This window comes from Alligator sinensis, unplaced genomic scaffold, assembly GCF_000455745.1.
Source record: "Alligator sinensis unplaced genomic scaffold, ASM45574v1 scaffold67_1, whole genome shotgun sequence".
NCBI classification, from domain to species: domain Eukaryota; kingdom Metazoa; phylum Chordata; order Crocodylia; family Alligatoridae; genus Alligator; species Alligator sinensis.
This window is the reverse complement of record NW_005842111.1, coordinates 1,994,598-2,011,873: the sequence shown is the minus strand read 5'-3', so window position 1 is coordinate 2,011,873 and position 17,276 is coordinate 1,994,598. Positions and strand designations below refer to the sequence as shown.

The 17,276-nt window shown below is 38.9% G+C and overlaps 1 protein-coding gene across 1 annotated transcript in view; it reads right to left on the bottom strand.

Moving 5' to 3' along the window:
- The window catches only part of COL3A1 (collagen type III alpha 1 chain), a 75,205-nt gene that overhangs the window by 35,476 nt on the left and 22,453 nt on the right, over nucleotides 1–17,276 (bottom strand). The window contains exons 3-13 of the mRNA XM_006024633.2: nucleotides 15,263–15,310; nucleotides 14,384–14,500; nucleotides 10,390–10,449; nucleotides 7,463–7,537; nucleotides 6,296–6,349; nucleotides 6,110–6,163; nucleotides 4,722–4,775; nucleotides 4,538–4,591; nucleotides 3,007–3,060; nucleotides 2,501–2,545; nucleotides 2,186–2,239 (exon numbers count right to left, since the gene is read on the bottom strand). Coding sequence (XP_006024695.1) covers nucleotides 2,186–2,239; nucleotides 2,501–2,545; nucleotides 3,007–3,060; nucleotides 4,538–4,591; nucleotides 4,722–4,775; nucleotides 6,110–6,163; nucleotides 6,296–6,349; nucleotides 7,463–7,537; nucleotides 10,390–10,449; nucleotides 14,384–14,500; nucleotides 15,263–15,310 — 669 coding nt within the window. The remainder of the gene's footprint in view (nucleotides 1–2,185; nucleotides 2,240–2,500; nucleotides 2,546–3,006; nucleotides 3,061–4,537; nucleotides 4,592–4,721; nucleotides 4,776–6,109; nucleotides 6,164–6,295; nucleotides 6,350–7,462; nucleotides 7,538–10,389; nucleotides 10,450–14,383; nucleotides 14,501–15,262; nucleotides 15,311–17,276) is intronic.

The window sequence follows — 17,276 nt, the reverse complement described above, 5'->3', positions numbered from 1 at the left end:
GCCTGTGCAAGCAGGCTCCACTGAAGGAAAAAACAAACAAACAGTGAGCCTGATCTTTTTTTTTTCCTCCTTCTTCCTGGAGCCTGCCTGCTTCAGCTGCATGGGGGCCCGGTGCTTCCCTCTGCAGCTGCAATGCCATCTGGGACCACTTGGGTCTGGTACCACCTGGGGGGGTCACCACCGCTGCTGCGGAGGGAAGCACCAGTCCTGCCCTGCAGCTCAGGAACTGCTCAGCCTGCTGGCAGCTCGCCCTCCCCATCCTGCCACTGGAGAGGCAGGTAAGGGTTGGGCCCAACCCTTCTATACAACATGCCACGGGGGTTTACTTCACCCTAAATTGAAGCGGTGTTTTTAAAGACCCACTGCTTCAATTTAGGGAGAATTAAACTGAAGTAAACCCCTGTGGCATATACAAATGCCCTTAAGTGTTATTTCAATAAAAAAATAGACCCCAAACAATAACAGGAATCATTTAAGAATTGTTATCTATTTTGTAGATGTGACAGACAACTTCATTACTTAGTATATGTAGCACATATTCTTCGCTTAGATTTTAAGGTTTTTGTTACTTATGTTAGTTAATATTAATCATGACCCCTGCTTACTTCTAAGACTGGAGTGAGTATCTTCCTAACCTTGGATACCATATAGCCTCTTTTGCTTCTCTGCAGCTACTTATTAGGTTAAGTCTTTAGGGCTGACTTCTACTGCCATCAGGTCACCCTTTTTGCTGAAATTTTCTTCTCAAAATTATACAGTAGAGGGGTGGTGGTGAAGCATAACGTATAAAGGCATAGAGTAAAAATGTGTATCAAGCTAATTATTACATTTACCTTTTGCTCTGGTAATTTTTTATGATAACTTTGGAAATACTACTGCATTTACTCTAAGCCAGGATGAGGCTTTTTACCCCAGTCAACATGTGGAGGGAAATGCTTTCTTTTATATGCAAGTTATGGCCTGAGGCAGGCTGTGGCTCAGCTCTGACTTCAGTCCTGGGGTTTGAGGCTGAAGCCAGAGCTGAGCTGCTGACTGCTCTGGGCCAGAGTGGCTCATGGCAAGGGAAGTGTTGGAGAGACTACAAAGTCGTGGGGGCACATAGGGTGACCTGCAGTGTGCATGTTGGGGGGAAGCATGGGGGAGACAAAACAGTGGAAACCACAGAGCCTGCTCCCCTGCCACCTGCCTGCTAGTCCCTTGCCTCCCATTCCTTACTTTCACCTCCAGCTCCAGCCTTTCTGGCCCAACATGTACAGGCCTGGAGTTGCTGCTGCTGTTTTTCCCCACCTGGGCCAGGCTGGAGCCAATGGCACTGCTGACTGTCCCAGCGCCATAAACAGAGTTAGAATCTTCAAGTCATAGAAAATGAGGGTTGGAAGGGTCCTCAGGAGGCCACTGAGTCCAACCCCCTTCTCAAAGCAGAACCATTCCCAACTATATCACCCTAGCCAAGATGTTGTCTAGCCAGTTCTTAAAAACCTCCAAGGATGGCAATTCCACAACCAATCTGGGTAACCTGTTTCAGTGTTTTACTACCCTCCTAGTGAGAAAGTTTTTCCTATCTGACCTAAATGTTCCTTGCTACAACTTGAGATCATTGTTTCTTGCATCTTCATCTGCCAGCACTGAGAACAGTCTAGCTCTATCCTCTGTGGAAGGCACAGGCACATGGGGCAAATGGGGAAGTGGCAGAAGGAACAGGGATCAGGAGGGCTGGCACCAGCGGGGCAAGTGGCAGATGGGACAGGCTGCAGGGGAGCAGCCACAGACATGGGGGGCATGAGTGGGGAGGCAGGCAGGGGAAGCAAGGGGAAGGGGGCAAGGGGCAGGGGTCTGGTTCCTTGCCCCTGCCGCTGCTTTGGGGGTACAAACTTAAGACCACTCTCTAATAATTAGATTCTAGACATGGATAATTATAACAAATTTATTATTTTCCATGTCTAGAATCTAATTATTGGGGCACTGCTTTAAATTAAAAGTTGTCTTGGATTTGGGTAAATACAGTATATAGTTTGTCATATCCTTTCCATGGTTTTTTTCATTGCTTGTTGTTCTCTGTGTAAGTTAGACTTAAAGGTCTCTGAAGCAGGGAGTTTACACTTTATGTGTACAAAGCATTATGAAGACCTGTTTACTTCTGCAAGAGAAACAACAGTAATTCTGTATTTTTACCCTAACTACTTACAGGGCCACCATGATTTCCTGGTCTTCCTCTTTCACCAGGGGAACCTCTTGGGCCCTAAAGAAAGTAAAGACATAGATTTATGGTTTTGATACTCAAATGCACTATGTAATAAGCAACAACACTATTATCTTTAAATTTCCTTTTCTTTAGCCCTATTTTCTGTAAACATATTTCTGCAAGGATAAATATTACTCAGTGTAACAGTGGCAGACTCAGGCCCTTTATGAGGAAAGGAATGAAGACAGTCAGCATGGAAAAGCAGAAAAAGTACCAATTGTCCAAATTCCAAATAAAATATACTGAAAAAGAAATTACCATTGGCCCAGGCAATCCACTTTCTCCAGGAAGACCATTCTCACCCTGTTATATGAAGAGGATACCATGTTATGATAAAATGAACTTTTAATACAGTAGTTCATACATGTTATTTTGTTAATTTGACACTCAGTAACAAGAAATGTCCCAATCGTTCAGCACCTTCTGTGAGGTGCAAAATGTCCTCAATGTCTTCTTATATCAGTAAATTGTGAGAAGTCCCAACAAGTCCAGGCATACAATATTAGGAAGACTTGGTCTGTCATGATATTTTTACTCTTAGAAAATCATAGCTGCTGTGTTGTAATAGCAGATAAATTGCCTGGGATTATGAACTATTTTTATTGAGTCAGGGACATAAAAAGAAATGATCAGACTGGACATTTAGAGCTTAAGGTTTTTTTTTTAAATGAAACTAAAAGCATAATATGGAAAGCATAGCTGCATAACAAACAATTCAGCATCAAATTACATATTTTCCATAGGAAATGGCAAGGTTATTTTACCTTTGGACCAGGAGCACCAGCTTCTCCTCTGTTACCATCTTTTCCATCATTGCCCTTTGGGAACAAGATAAAATATCTGAATACATATGTATCTGATTCATACGCTTGAAAAGTTGGTTATCTTTAAGCAACACTGAACTTCAAGTACATGCTATTTTTTTATTTATTTTTCCTTGAAAAGACTAACCTTATTTCTTATATTGCAGATAGATGGCTTACATTATGTCAAATAATAATGTGAAAAAAACCTATGGAAGTTTAATAAAACCTGTTGTTTAAAATTACAGTAGCATAACAATAAAATTTGAGTACTGTATTTTGAGGATATCTGTCTGACATTGCTGCAATTCTAATAAATCTTCACATCTGGAATTTTAGATCTGAAATGACCCAATATTAAAATAAGTTGCAGTTAAAAAGTTCAGATCTGAACCTTCCAAAATTTCTACAGGAGGGAATGTTCGTATACTAGTTTTTAAGTCATACCTATATTTCGTAATAAAAAGGTTTATATACTGCAATACCCTGACAGCAATATTTTCTTAGAGTTTTTAACACTGTAGTCTTGTTCAAGCTCAAATATTTCAGACCCCCTAGGAGAAGAGTATCGACTTATTATGACCCAATTGTCACTTCATTTTCAGATTTATTTTGAAGCAATGAGCTGTACAGGATTATTTAAGGAGATCAAAATATGAAACCATCATTATAACCCAGCAAAAAACATGTCTGCATTTGCATTACGTGAAACAAGGATGCTTGTTGTATATCTGCTTCTATAATCTCTGGGAAGGCTACTTGAGAAGCAAGGTTTCTCTGAACTTCTACTTCTGTTGCTTCTAGAATGTTTCATATCAAATTTACATTCATTTCTAAACCTTAAAATAATTTAGTGGCTCTTTAATATTTCATTTTCTTTTTTTTGCATGTATAATTATTGTATTTCAGTAAGAGCAAAAATACACAATCCTTTGCTTTCCTGCCTAAATTGTGTGTGTTTTATATGAATGCAAATTACTACAGAAGCAGTTTTTAGGATAATGAGTGCCAATTAACAGGTTCACATTTAAACTGCTACCAACTTATATGACTCCCTATAGGGACAGAATATGGTTTGCCTTGTATCGCGACCTTCATATTATCCCTTGTTAGTGCCTATTCAAATCATACTAGCACATGATTACAACACTGATTATGTCTCCTTTAAGTCAGTGATTGTTGGTGGTGCCCCATTTTCCCATCCTTAATAGAAGCTACTGGTTGGGGACTTTTAACGAGGCCTGTGCTGTTACGTTTTTCAAGCATCAGCAGCTAGAGCCAGACATACAAAAATTAAAATTAACTCATACATTGTTAACAGTGACTGACCATTGGAACTAACTGCTAGGGAAACAGTGATTTTTGCCATAGAGAAACCAGACTGTATAATCTAAAAGCCTTAAAATCTTTAGCAAGGGAACTATAAACAAAAAGAGAGAATGATACTTTAGGGTTTAGTTAGAGTAAGTGACTGAAAACTACTAATACTTACTCTTTGGCCTTTCAATCCAGGCATTCCAGGCATACCAGGGTGTCCTTTGTGGCCCTAAACATAAAACACATATGTTATTTTGCAACCTATTATGTATTAAATACCATGTTCAATACTGACTTACACTTTAATGCAAAATCACCAAAAAAAGATCAGTTGTGATTCTGAAAGAGCATTTTCTTACCGCTGGTCCAGGTAATCCACGGTCGCCATTTCTGCCTGATCTTCCAGGTTCTCCCTAGGGAAATGCATAGGGGTTGTGAGGTCTTGAATTTTTATTACTTCAGTTACTGGCAATGAACATTATGGGCTCCTACACAGATGCAGGGAGTCAGCACATCAGAGCAGACTCAATTAATCAAGCCTGCTGGAGCATGGAAATTGAAATGCTCCAGCAGCCTTGTGCATCATGTGTATCAGTGTCGCCATGCATTTCTGTGCTGACAAAATGGCAGTGGTGCACTTTGAATTAAAACATATCCAATGAGCTTTAGTTCGAAGTGCACCAGCACTATTTCATCAGCACAGGGACAAGTGGCAAGGCTGATACATGTGATGTGCAGGTGCTTTTAATTAGCACAGTTTGCTAATTAAAGCTGACAGTGCTTCATCAGAAACACATAAAAATGCCCTACATGACCAAACAAGCTGAAATACTGAGGTGGACCTCCCATTAATACCAATGGAGAAGGTCACTTCAGTATAGGTCAGGGTGAAATTAATTTCAATATAAAATTAAATTGTTTAAATATTTGAAGCACTTCATAAAGTTCAGAAATAAAGTTAACACCTTATTTAACATGAATTAGACTTCATCTATCTAGTTTTAGTAAAAATGATTGTGAAGCACTGTATGCTGATGTTTATCAGCAATGAGAAAAGGTTCAAAGGGATTAAAGACTCTGGTCTTTCAAAAAATAGATAACTGATTTTTTAATTAATCAAATTTAACCTCAGAACCAGATTTCAGGTATATGTTAACAGTAAACTGTGTCCTATCTTTATAACTACTCATTTATTTAGGGTCTGAATCCACTGAAGTTAATGGGAGTCTTCCATTGGCCGCACTGGTCCTTGGATCTTTAATAACGTTAATGCAAGATAAACCGCTGGGGAAAATCAATCCTCTGTCTTCTCAGAACAGCCAAAAGAAATCATCAAATTGACAAACAAACATGAAAACTTGCAACTTCATGACAGCACAGGCATGGTAAATCTCCTAACACATGAATGGCAATCTAAACTACAATTTAAGCTAAAACAGCAAAGAAAGACTAGAACATCTGCTAAGTTAGTCACCTTGTCCTGTCTTCACTTCTTGTTCCTATGCATTATTTGCAGTAGTCTAATAAAGTGCTTGAGAGTCTTATCATTCTTTTGGAGCAGAGACATTTTATACCCAAGAGCAATTTTTTACAGAAATATTATGAAATCTAGAAATTGGAGGATTATAAACAGTAACACAAAATCATTAAACACCCTGGTGCCAACTGCATCTGTTTTAGTAACACTGTAGTTAATTGTTTAGGGGTAACTAGTAATTTGTTAACCGATGAATGATATTGAACTTACATCTTTTCCAGCTGGACCAGTTGGGCCAATTATTCCAGCTGGGCCTGGAGGTCCCTGAAAAAAAAAGTTGAATTCCCCTGAGCAATTTATGAAATAAAATCTTAAAAAGCAAGGTGGACATTTTGGTTAGTAAAGCCAGAAGTAGCAGAATTTTGACATGCATACTAATGTGAACCTGATACTTACAGCAGGGCCAGGTTGTCCAGGCTCACCAGGGGAACCTTGGTATCCATGAGGACCCTATTGTGTAGAAAAACACATAAGAATCACTGGTTTCTTTTCTGTGGGGTTGGCACTCATTACAGTGATTAAAAAAATACAATAATTAATTCAGAACCATGACTGGACCATTAGAAAGAAGCAAGTTTACAGAATCAAATAATCAGTTGAAATAAACCGCTGAGGAATGTGAATGGAAAGTACTGCAGTGAATTAAGAATTACATCAAAATCCTCAAGCCCCAGTGTGCACATAACATACCACTGTACACGCAATAGAATTTCCAGTTTACCAGAATGCTTCATATTGTTAATGTTTATATTAGTTTAGAGTCTGGAAGGTTATTAATGGATAATGGATTAAAATGTAAGGGTGCAAACAAGCACTTGTGGGACTTAGCTCAGGTTTAGGCATCTTAGTTTAGGCCACCTAAAACTGAATCAGGATTGCCATGTCAATGTTCACTGCTTGCCGGGAGAAGGTGTGGGCAGCTGAAGTCAAGAACGGGGGAGTCTGGCAGGTCTGGAAAGGGGGGTGTGTGTGTGTGTGTGGGGCGGGGGGGTTGCAGGTCTGCAGTGGGGGGCTGCGCAGTCCAGAGCAGTGCCTAGATGAGGGATAAAAATAGCTTGGTCAGGGTCATGAATGTAAAAACAGCACAGCCCTGGGGCTGTAGAGAGTGGCTGGCCTTTCTCAGTTTTGGGGCTGTGCTGGGAAGGCATGCAAGCTCCTAGGTTGTGTTAACCCCTTTACAGGTTAACACATGCCAATCTATAATTAGCTCGTGCCTGATAAAACTAACTTTAGATTGGGAATGTCATTTTTAGGGCAACATAAGCTTGGCTGGGGCGATCAACATATAATGTTGTACTTGCTCTAAGAATTTTTGATGGCCAAATTCTGCCATGACTTACATGCCAGGTAATACCATTGTCTCCACTGGGAGTGCTCTCAGTTTAAATCTGGCCTTAAGACATCTGTTACAGAGGGATAGTTACAGGACAAGAAAAGAACCAAGACAAAATAATAAAACTCTTAGAAACTAGATTTCCTAGCCAAAATGTGCCCAAATTCAAGGAGAAAGGGGCTGGATATTTCAAGAGACAAACCGTATATGCAAAAATGAATTGTACTTACTGGTGGACCTTGGTGGCCAACTGGGCCAGGGGGCCCGGGTGCGCCAGGAGGACCAGGAAGTCCTGTATATGGAACCTGAAGTGCAGAATTAAAAATAGTAATTATAGCAATATAAGCCAGATATAAAACTTAATATGACCATACTGCTAGTGGGAATTATAGTAAAAAACAGATTTCAGTAGTAAAGCTATTGCTATTAAGCAGAAGTATGTAGTGAAATATAGTGTAGTTGGTGGAAATTTTCCTATCAGGAAAGAGGGAACTGTACCAGAAAAATTGTTTTAGTATTCAAGAGTAGCTCAGCAGAAGCAGAATGCACTTTTCCTGAATGACTAAGCAATTTCTTATGTTTCAAATTATAGTCTTCAGTATTTACAGTCTAATCAGAACAGCATAAATAATATTATCCATAGTGGAGGAAACATGCTCTATAGCTTAGAGCATGCATAGTATTTCTCATGAATCAGATAGAATTCCATTATTTACAGCACAGATAATATATTAACAGGTGTTCTATTTCTAACCAATTTTCACTTAACTAGGTTAATCCAACTGCTGTAAACAATATTTCAGAGACTTATACTGTGAAAATTATGATAGCAGTTGCTATGTACTTATCAGAGTACACTGGTTGACATGAACTTGGATCTGGGCAAATCAGTTTGCTTTGGATGTGTTGTTGTTATAGGGAGTCTCTCACTCTTCATCATTAGAACTAATTTATCATGGAAGAAATTGCACTGGGGCAGGATCAACATATGGCTACACACAAACAAAACATGTTATCTTTTAAAGTACAGAACATAGAAATAAAGTCATAGTTAAGAATGGCATTTGTTTGTTATCACTGTTTCCAGATTGTGAAAACAGTGCTTTTTAGTTGAAAAATGTGCTTTGGTGGAGAGAAAAACAACAAAATAGACCATATGAAAGTCAATATAAAATGGAAACCAATGAGGAGAAACTAACATGTAGAGGTTAAAAGATCTGTGAACATATAGTAAAAGGATATAGCAAGGATAATGGTGAAGAGATGTGTGGATAATGAAACGCTAGTCATGGTTAAGCACCTCTAAGGAAAAAAATATTTGAGCTATGGAAAACACCAGTTGCCTCCTCAAACTGTCCAGAGATTTGGTACTTATTTGAACTTAGAGAAAGATAATAATAAAAACAGCAACAATAAAAAATGCTTTTGAGATTTATAGCATGCCACAAAATAATAAGTTTAGTAATGAGTTTAGTTCTATTGGCTGTATTAATCACAACATATCAGTCATATGTAAAGCAAGTTGGAGGACAATATCTGGCTAAAACAGACATCAAAACATTTAGGTTATCCAATTTAGTTTTAAAAACCCCACAAAATCTCTCCTGCCCTTACCCCCACTCCCCCGCCCCAATTATGTTCTGCAAATGAAAAATATATGATCAACTCTAACGTAAATGCCAAAATACATTGTAGCAATGTATGCTGGATCTGAGCAAGTAACTGAAGAGTATCTCGAGTCTTTCTAGTTCAGCACATCTCATAGTTGGAAGCTAAGTAGCAGAATGTAGATGATATACAAACTATGAACAAAAACTGTAAGGAACTGCAAATAAAGAAAAGGATAAATGGACGAGTGACAAAAGATTGAGTGAATGAACAAAATAGTAGACGAATGAATGACTGACTGAATAACCTTATCAGTGAATGAATGAGGTAGAAACAAACAATAGAAAACATAAGTGAGGAGAAAAATATATATAGTTCAGTAAAAAGAAGTCTACCATTCATTCAACAAGGTGATCTGATGGAACATAGTGAAATAACATGTTTGCTTGGCACTGCCTTCATGTAATACATGTAATTCCTTCACGTAAACCCTGCTATGCAGATTGGGAAACTAGAAAAAGCATTATTGTAACTAATAAAGTAGTAACCATTTCAGATAACAATTAATTATGCCCATTATATATTGTACTATGTTCCCTGACTTTATCAGAAGGCACTTGTACATATCAATGGAAAACCACAGTTGTAGGAACACTTCATTTTAGCAGTGATGCCAAAATTAAAAACCTTGTGCACAGAATGAAACTTCCTGAGATGAATCTTCTCCAACTTTAGAGAGTGTGCATAATGCATCTGCATGATTGTTTTATTCAACATATTTTTATTTTATTCAATATTCAATATTGTTTTATTCAATATATTTATTTAATATATACTTCATTAAATGTAAAATCTGAAAAGCTTGCATCAGGCAATAGAGTCAACATCCTTAGCGCAGTCTGATTAGCTGTGGGTAAAAAGAACACAGTAGAAAATTGTCTGCATCTGGTATGAAAAGAAATAGAATGAAGGGGTGTATATTAATTTTGCATACAACAACATTTCCACTGTGGAAAGTGAGATAAAGGATTATACTGAACATAAATAACCCTGAATGTTACTGGAGAGGGGAAAGGAAAGGCGGAGATGTTGTGAGAGAGAGAAGCATTTAATAAAGGAAGAGACAAACAATGAGTAGAGGAATGGTGATACATACAGGAAGAAAAGGAGAGAAAAAGGGGAGAGAAACAAGGAAGCAAAAGTGAGGGGAATGAACAAGAGAGAAAAAGATGAGCAAAGATAAAAAAGCGGAAATAGCTTATGAGAGAGAATCAGAGAGCATGTAGGAGAAAAGAAATGAGGAGACAGGAAGGAGAAGGAAGAGAAAAAAAGATGAGCGACTTCATAGTGTATGTCATCCATAAATCTGGAACTGCTCTTGAACAATAATTCCCAGCTAAACTCTGCCCTAAACCTTATTCCATTTGCAGGCAGTGATTCAGTAAATAACCTTATTTATTTAACAGAAAAGAAACAAACATCCATGGCACAATCTATAAGGAGGAAAAAGTGTGCTTAACAATGGAGAGAGAAATGGTTATTATCTTACATCAATGATACCAGGACCAGACTTCGTGGTGTCATAGCCAGTGTACTGAGGAGAATAACTCTGTAACAGAGATAAAAAAACCAGAAGTGTCTATTAGAAAACAAAACAGGAAATATGTACTTATTGTGGCTTCTTTAATGAGAAATAATTCATGTATATACTTAGTGTAATAATGTTTTCAAATTTAAATTCCCTGCCATGTTTTGAAAGGCCTCCTTAGTGGACAACCGTATGGCATCTTTCTTTGCCTTCATCCTGGTGAAGAGGGTAGCAAAAGGTGTATATATGTCTCAGTGCATCTACATGTGCCATTATGGGGCAGCAAAATACCATGGAGCTTATTGTCCCACAGTGTATTGCGCCTGGGAAGCTCCCAGGTGCATGTCTCCACGAGCACCCAGACCACACCGAGTCAAGTCACAGCAGCTTCGGCTGGCAGGAGGTCTCAGGAGGCCAGGCTGCCAGCCCAGGGCTGCTCTGACTGGGCTCAGTATGTTGGGGGGGATTGGCTGGGGCACAAGGATTCTTCAGTGAGGGTACTGCCTGCTGGCTAACCCCACACTGAAGCACCCTTATGCTCCAGCTAGCCAGTCAGTGCATATATGTGCGCTATTGTGCACAGAAAAAAAACCCTCTGTAGCAGGGTAGGACTTGTATTTACAAATCCTACCATGCTGCAGAGCTTATTAGTTTCAGGAATCCTAATAGGGGTGCACATGTAGATGCTGAGACATTTCATGCCATTAATTAGGAAACTGCACAGTAAACATCTCATGTAGATGAGCCTGCTAAGACCTATCCTGGATCTAAGCAAGTATGCCTGCCTGGTCTGTCTTCTCTTTTCTTAGTCCCATACCTATTATTGGATCATGTCTTACCAGAAAACTTGGCTTATTCTATTTTCCTAAGTTTCTTCCTGAAACTCTATCTTTATTGGCTCAATCCAATGAGGTTAATGAGAGATTTTCCACTGACATCAAAGGAAATAAACCACAGTCATATTAATTGAGTCAGTTACTAAAGGTTCAAGTGTTGTGAATGCAAATATTTTACCACATCTCATTTCAGAGCATTTTTAACCCAAAAATCTTTTTTGTCATTCCCTTTTTCCCTCAGCTTCCCAAAATAAACTCAGATTAAGACCTGGTGCATCTTATAAAGTGGAGTAAGAAACTTTGCAGCCATTTTATAGCTATTTTTCATCTCTGCAGATTTCTTAAGGCTTTCCTCATGCTGGGCTGAACAATTCAAAGATAGTCTCCAGTTCCAGTTCCAAGGAGATACTTTTCACTCTTTTATGACAAACCCACATTAACATTAGGAGAATTCTGAACAAGGCCAGAGGATAGAACAGGCCCGGTTGGCTTCTGGAAAGCAGGGGTTATTTTCAATATGTGATTTTCTGACAATAGGATGTTCCCAATCTATCTGCTAACTCGCATACCTTTTGAATGTATTTTGAAGATGTTTGGTAAAGTGAGGTGAACTGGAATTAATGCAATGTAAATATTTTTGCCAGATATGTGCTTAAGAGGAAAAGTTGGAAAGGAGTGAATACATCCAATAATGTGATTATTCAGCCCACTTTAGACCCAGAACCTGGAGTTGAAGCAGTAGAAGTAGAATGCTATCCCAGTGTGGAGCATTGGCGATGTTAACAGGGCTTTATGTGAGCAGAGGGATCTGCTCTTGGCGATTTAATTGCAGACAAGGAAGAGGCACCTTTGGCTCACTTTCTTATGAGAAAGGTTTATGAAGGCATTTATTTTTGAACGATGGACCAAGTTGAGTCATATTTAGGAAGAGCAATTGTTATAGTGTAAAATCTTTTATATTCTGGTACTAAAGTAGTTGAAGTGTGAAACTAACTATTGATAATTCTAATTTCATGCAGGAATAATATCGGCCTCCTAATCATTTGCTCTTCAATTCCTGCAACAAAAATAAATGCATAAAATTTTAGCTAAAAGGTTCCAGGGTATAAGAATACAAATAGTCCTAGATCCAAAAAAGGTTGTAGATATGTAGGGTAGGAATTTAGCAGAATTTAGAAAGTTAAGTCCGAAACTCTGATCCTGAAAACTTGTAAGGCACCTATACTCTGTAGGTGATGCAAATTTTGATTCATATCCACATTCACAGGTGGCTGAAATTTCTAGTTTTGGGTATGTACATAAGTGCCTCAGCTTTGACAGGACTGAGCACCTCAATGTCTGACTCATACCTAAGCTCATTTAGGACCTAGAAATTAGGGCATTCCTCCATCTAAGTTCTGTAAGAGCTTTGAGTTTGTAGGCACTTTCAGACCTGGTCCACAACATAAAAACATTGCATATTCCTAGTAAATTGTAATAGCTTTAATTTAAAAGGAAACAGAAGTTGAGGGGTGATGATTTCCTGCTTTTATCCAGTAGCTGAGTGATTGGAGACTCCTGGCAGGAAATAGGAGAGATGGGTTCAGTCCCCTCCTCTCACCGATGGGAATCAAACCTAGATCTCTGACCTTCTCAGACAGCACCCTTACCACTATTCTGGGTGAAAGTCTCTTCCCCTGTGGACGTATACACATACCCAGGTTCAGCCTGTCCTCCCATGTGGAAAAGAATTCAAGATTTAGTGGGCCAGAAAGAAATGAGAACATTCCTCACTTTGTAGTTCAGTTGTTAGGTTACTCACCTGGATGAAAGGACATGTAGGCTTTGGCTGCTCCTCCTAGGATTGCTTCTGTAGTTTACATTAAGCAGCCACCAGATAAAATACAGAAATAACCCTGAGAGCAAGAACCAGAACCTAGGATTTCTGCTTCTCAGGTGAGAATCCTAACCATTGGGCAACAGAGTCATATTTACTCTTGCACACTGCCTTTCTAGTCCAACACATTTTGAGGTACGTTAGTCCTTTATTGTACCTGGCCCCTTCAGGCATATCAGATGACTGATTTAATTGTACTTCAGAACAACTGTATTAATAAAAGTTGTACTCTAGGTTGTTATTTTCAAAAACACAAATGGGAGTTATATGCTCAAGTGTCATTGAAAGTTAATGGGATTTGAATATGTAACTGCCTTTTACCAGTCTGGAAATCTCCCATCTTCATTATATCACTTATGGCACATTAGTAGTATACACTGTTTTTGCTGGGTGACTGGCTGGGAATAGCCCTAAGGTCCCAGAAGCAGACCAGGGCAATACTGGGAGCATCTACATGTGATGCTATGTTGCTGTAGTGATGTGCTACAGTGATGTAGCTTGTCACTATGGTAACATATTATCAGCAGGCACAAATGGTGATGCCGTTACTATGTCACCATAGTAATAAGCTACCTTGTTATAATGCATTGCTATAGCGATGTAGCCGCTAAAAATAACCGTGTTGCTGGGATGGCTGTTACTGCACCGTCATTTAGTACTTCCTAAAGCAAGTACTAAATGACGATGCAGTAACAACTACACTGTGGGGGACACTCACTGAGATATAGAATATCATAACTTAGCTTCCATTTTCCTGTTGCTCCATGGTTATTAGTGTCTAATGTGAAATGATAATTCTGTTGAAATTAATGGGAGTTCTTTAATTTTATTCATTGTGGCCAGGATTTTAGCTCTGGCTGGGTATATTCAGATTGTTTCAATGTTGTCCTGGCTTGCTTATACTGACTTGTAAGGGAGTGGTATGTATATGTGTATCAGTCAATATTTCATAGAGAAGAAATCATAGGTAAGAATTGCAGGAAGGGGCCTCCATAGGTCATCTAGCCCAACCCTCCATTTTCTACTTCCTAATCATTTCTACCCATCTATGCAGTATATAGCTGATGGAACAGGCATATCAGCTCTGATTAGACCATCTTCTTGCATCAGCACACATGGGGTTACAATGTAGTAAGGGAGGATCTATTCCATTTTCTTTGTCTATATGGGCATATTGAGTGAGTGACAATATTACCATTAGTGCTATGTGCAACTTAAAGAGTTAAATATAATGATAACTTACTCCTCCATTTGCAGGGGGACATGACTGACAGATCCCAGGGGAGCCAGGAGGACCGGGACTGCCTGGCGTTCCAGGGGAGCCAGGTGAACCAGGTCTACCGGGGATACCAGGAGCACCCTAGAAAGTTTGAAATAGAAAGATATTTACATTTGTGCATTTGTACTTGCTGTTAAATATTTGACTCTGGGGCCCCATGGAACAAATCATGCCCCTGGGGAAATCAATGGAAATAGCTGGTAATATTATACAGTTCAGTACATTGTGAGTTTCTATATATTGTAAGAGAGAACTTTCTCTTTTAACAATGAATACAGTTCAAAATACTAGGGGAAAAACTGTATTTTATTGAATCTGACTGCAAGTGGTTTTGGGTCATGTACATAATTAAATATCAAAGTACAGGCTGATAGTTCACTATAAAATGCAAATGTGCTACAGCGGCCTACATACATCATTTTCAACATGAATAAAATTTACCATAAAGTCTAGACAAGGTTCTTGGGTAAATCCAATATCTTTTATTAGACCAACTCAAATCACTGGAAAAATTCTTCTTTGCAACCTTTCGGGTACAACCTTTCATCAGGCTAAGAAAGTGTCTGCAGAACCTATGTCCTTAGACATACATAGATACAGTCTATACCCCTGAACCATAAAGTTTACACATTTATGCACAATTTGGGCTAAAAACTCCTTTCCCTTCTGTTTCCCAACTTTAATTAGATTAATGGAATTGTCTTGATTTTACATTTTGAATGGATTTTAGCCAAAGAGGTTAAAATCCTAGCAGACATCAACATGAGCTTGCTTAATGCTTTCAAGATCTGGCCTTCTTTGGGTTTTTTTGGAAATTTCCTTGAAAAATTTGACAGCACTTACAGGGTCTCCCTTGGGGCCTTGAGGACCATGACCATTTGGACGAGGAGGCTAAAAGAAAAACAAAAAGAAAAATACAATTAAGTGCACATGAAAAAAACAGCATATATAATAATCAAAAGTAGAGAAAGTGCTCCAACAATGGAAACATAATTTTATCAAACATTATCTGTTACTTCCATATAAACATTTAACAATCTGCTTTTCTACTGTCAAATGAAAAGTGTTTCAGCCAAGTATGAGCCAAGTATGACAAATACTGTAAATAAAACTTGAACCTTTTGAAGTCAATGAGAGCTTTGCCACTGGATGCAATGGCTCAGAATTGAATGTTATAAGCTTTCATTAAGAGGATCCAAAGGTAATACTTTTCTTATTTCTTCCCTAATCTATTATTGCATATATCAATAGCCAAGATAAAAATCTTTAGAGTTTCATTTGTCAGGACAAAAATGCTGCCATGCATTGATTTATATGTTTCATTTTCAACCCATAATTAAATTATAAATGACCCTCAGGATCTTCAGTGTTGAATTTTGATCCTTTCAGTGTGACCAGTTTTCTTCAGTGGTTCTTTTAGGTTGGTCCTGGGGCTGGCTATGTTCAATATCTTTATTAATGATCTGGAAGATGGGATGGATTGAACCCTCTGCAAGTTCATGGATGACACCAAGCTGGGGGGATTAGTAGATACCCTGGAGGGTAGGGCTAGGTTCAGAGTGACCTAGATAAATTGAAGGATTGGGCCAAAATAAATCTCATGAGGTTCAATAAGGACAAGTACAAAGTCCTGCACTTAGTACAGAAGAATCACTTATAACGCTACAGGCTTGGGACCAAATGGCTAAGCAGCAACTCTGCAGAAAAGGATGTGGTGGTTACAGTGGACAATAATTGGATATGAGTCAACAGTGTGCCCTTGTTGCCAAGAAGACTAAGAGCATACTGTGCTGCATTAGTAGGAACATTGCCAGCAGATCAAGGAAAGCAATTCTTCCCCTGTATTCAGCATGGTGAGGCTACATCTGGAGTACTATGTCCAGTTTTGTATTCCCCAATGCAGAAAGGATATGGACAAATTGGAGAGAGTCCAGTGGAGGGCAAATAAAATGGTTAGGGGGCTGGGGCATATGATTTATAAGGAGTGCTGAGAGAACTGGGCTTAGTTAGAAGAGAAGACTGAGGGGGGATTTGATAGCAGCCGTTAACTATCCAAAGAATATAGAGCTGGACTGTTCTCTGTGGTGGCAGATGACAGAACAAGAAGCAATGGTCTAAAGTTGCAACAAGAAAAGTTTGGATATTAGGAAAAAACTTTCTCACTAGGAGAGTGGTGAAGCACTGGAATAAGCTACCTAGAGAGGTGGTAAAATCTCCATCCTTAGAGGTTTTTAAGGCCCATTTAACAAAGTCCTGTCTGGAGCAATCTAGTTGGGGATGGTCCTGCTTTGAGCAGGGGTTGGACTAGATGATCTTCTGAGGCTCCTTCCAACCCTATTTTTTATGATTCTATGGCATTTCCCATACCCTGATCCACAATATTCCACCTCCCATTGGACTGGCCAGTCTTATATACAGTGAAGTAAGAGTTCGTAGAAGAGCCTGTTATCTCCCCATCATGGCCAGGAGTTGATCAAATGGGGCTCAGCCCTGAGAGCATCAGCATCCAAACACAAGCCTTTATTGCTAGAGCTAAGAAATTACTCATCTGTGAGGAAGGCGAAAGGTGTGAAAATGTTGGAGCCAGTGACTAGAGGGAAGCATGCTCTTTCTCTGTTTTTCACATATGCACACATACACAACACACGTGCACAATTAGTGCTTGAAACACACCTCTGTAATTCTCTGTGAAAGATAGTTCTTTAGACCTTTAATTCAGCCCAAACCTAGAAACAATGAAAATATCAGGAGAAAGTAATTCCCATGAAATGACGGCATAACGCACCATAACCTCGTGCAAATACCGTTATTTTAATGAAATTGTATAGAATGTAAGTCAGGACAAAATGCATTCCTG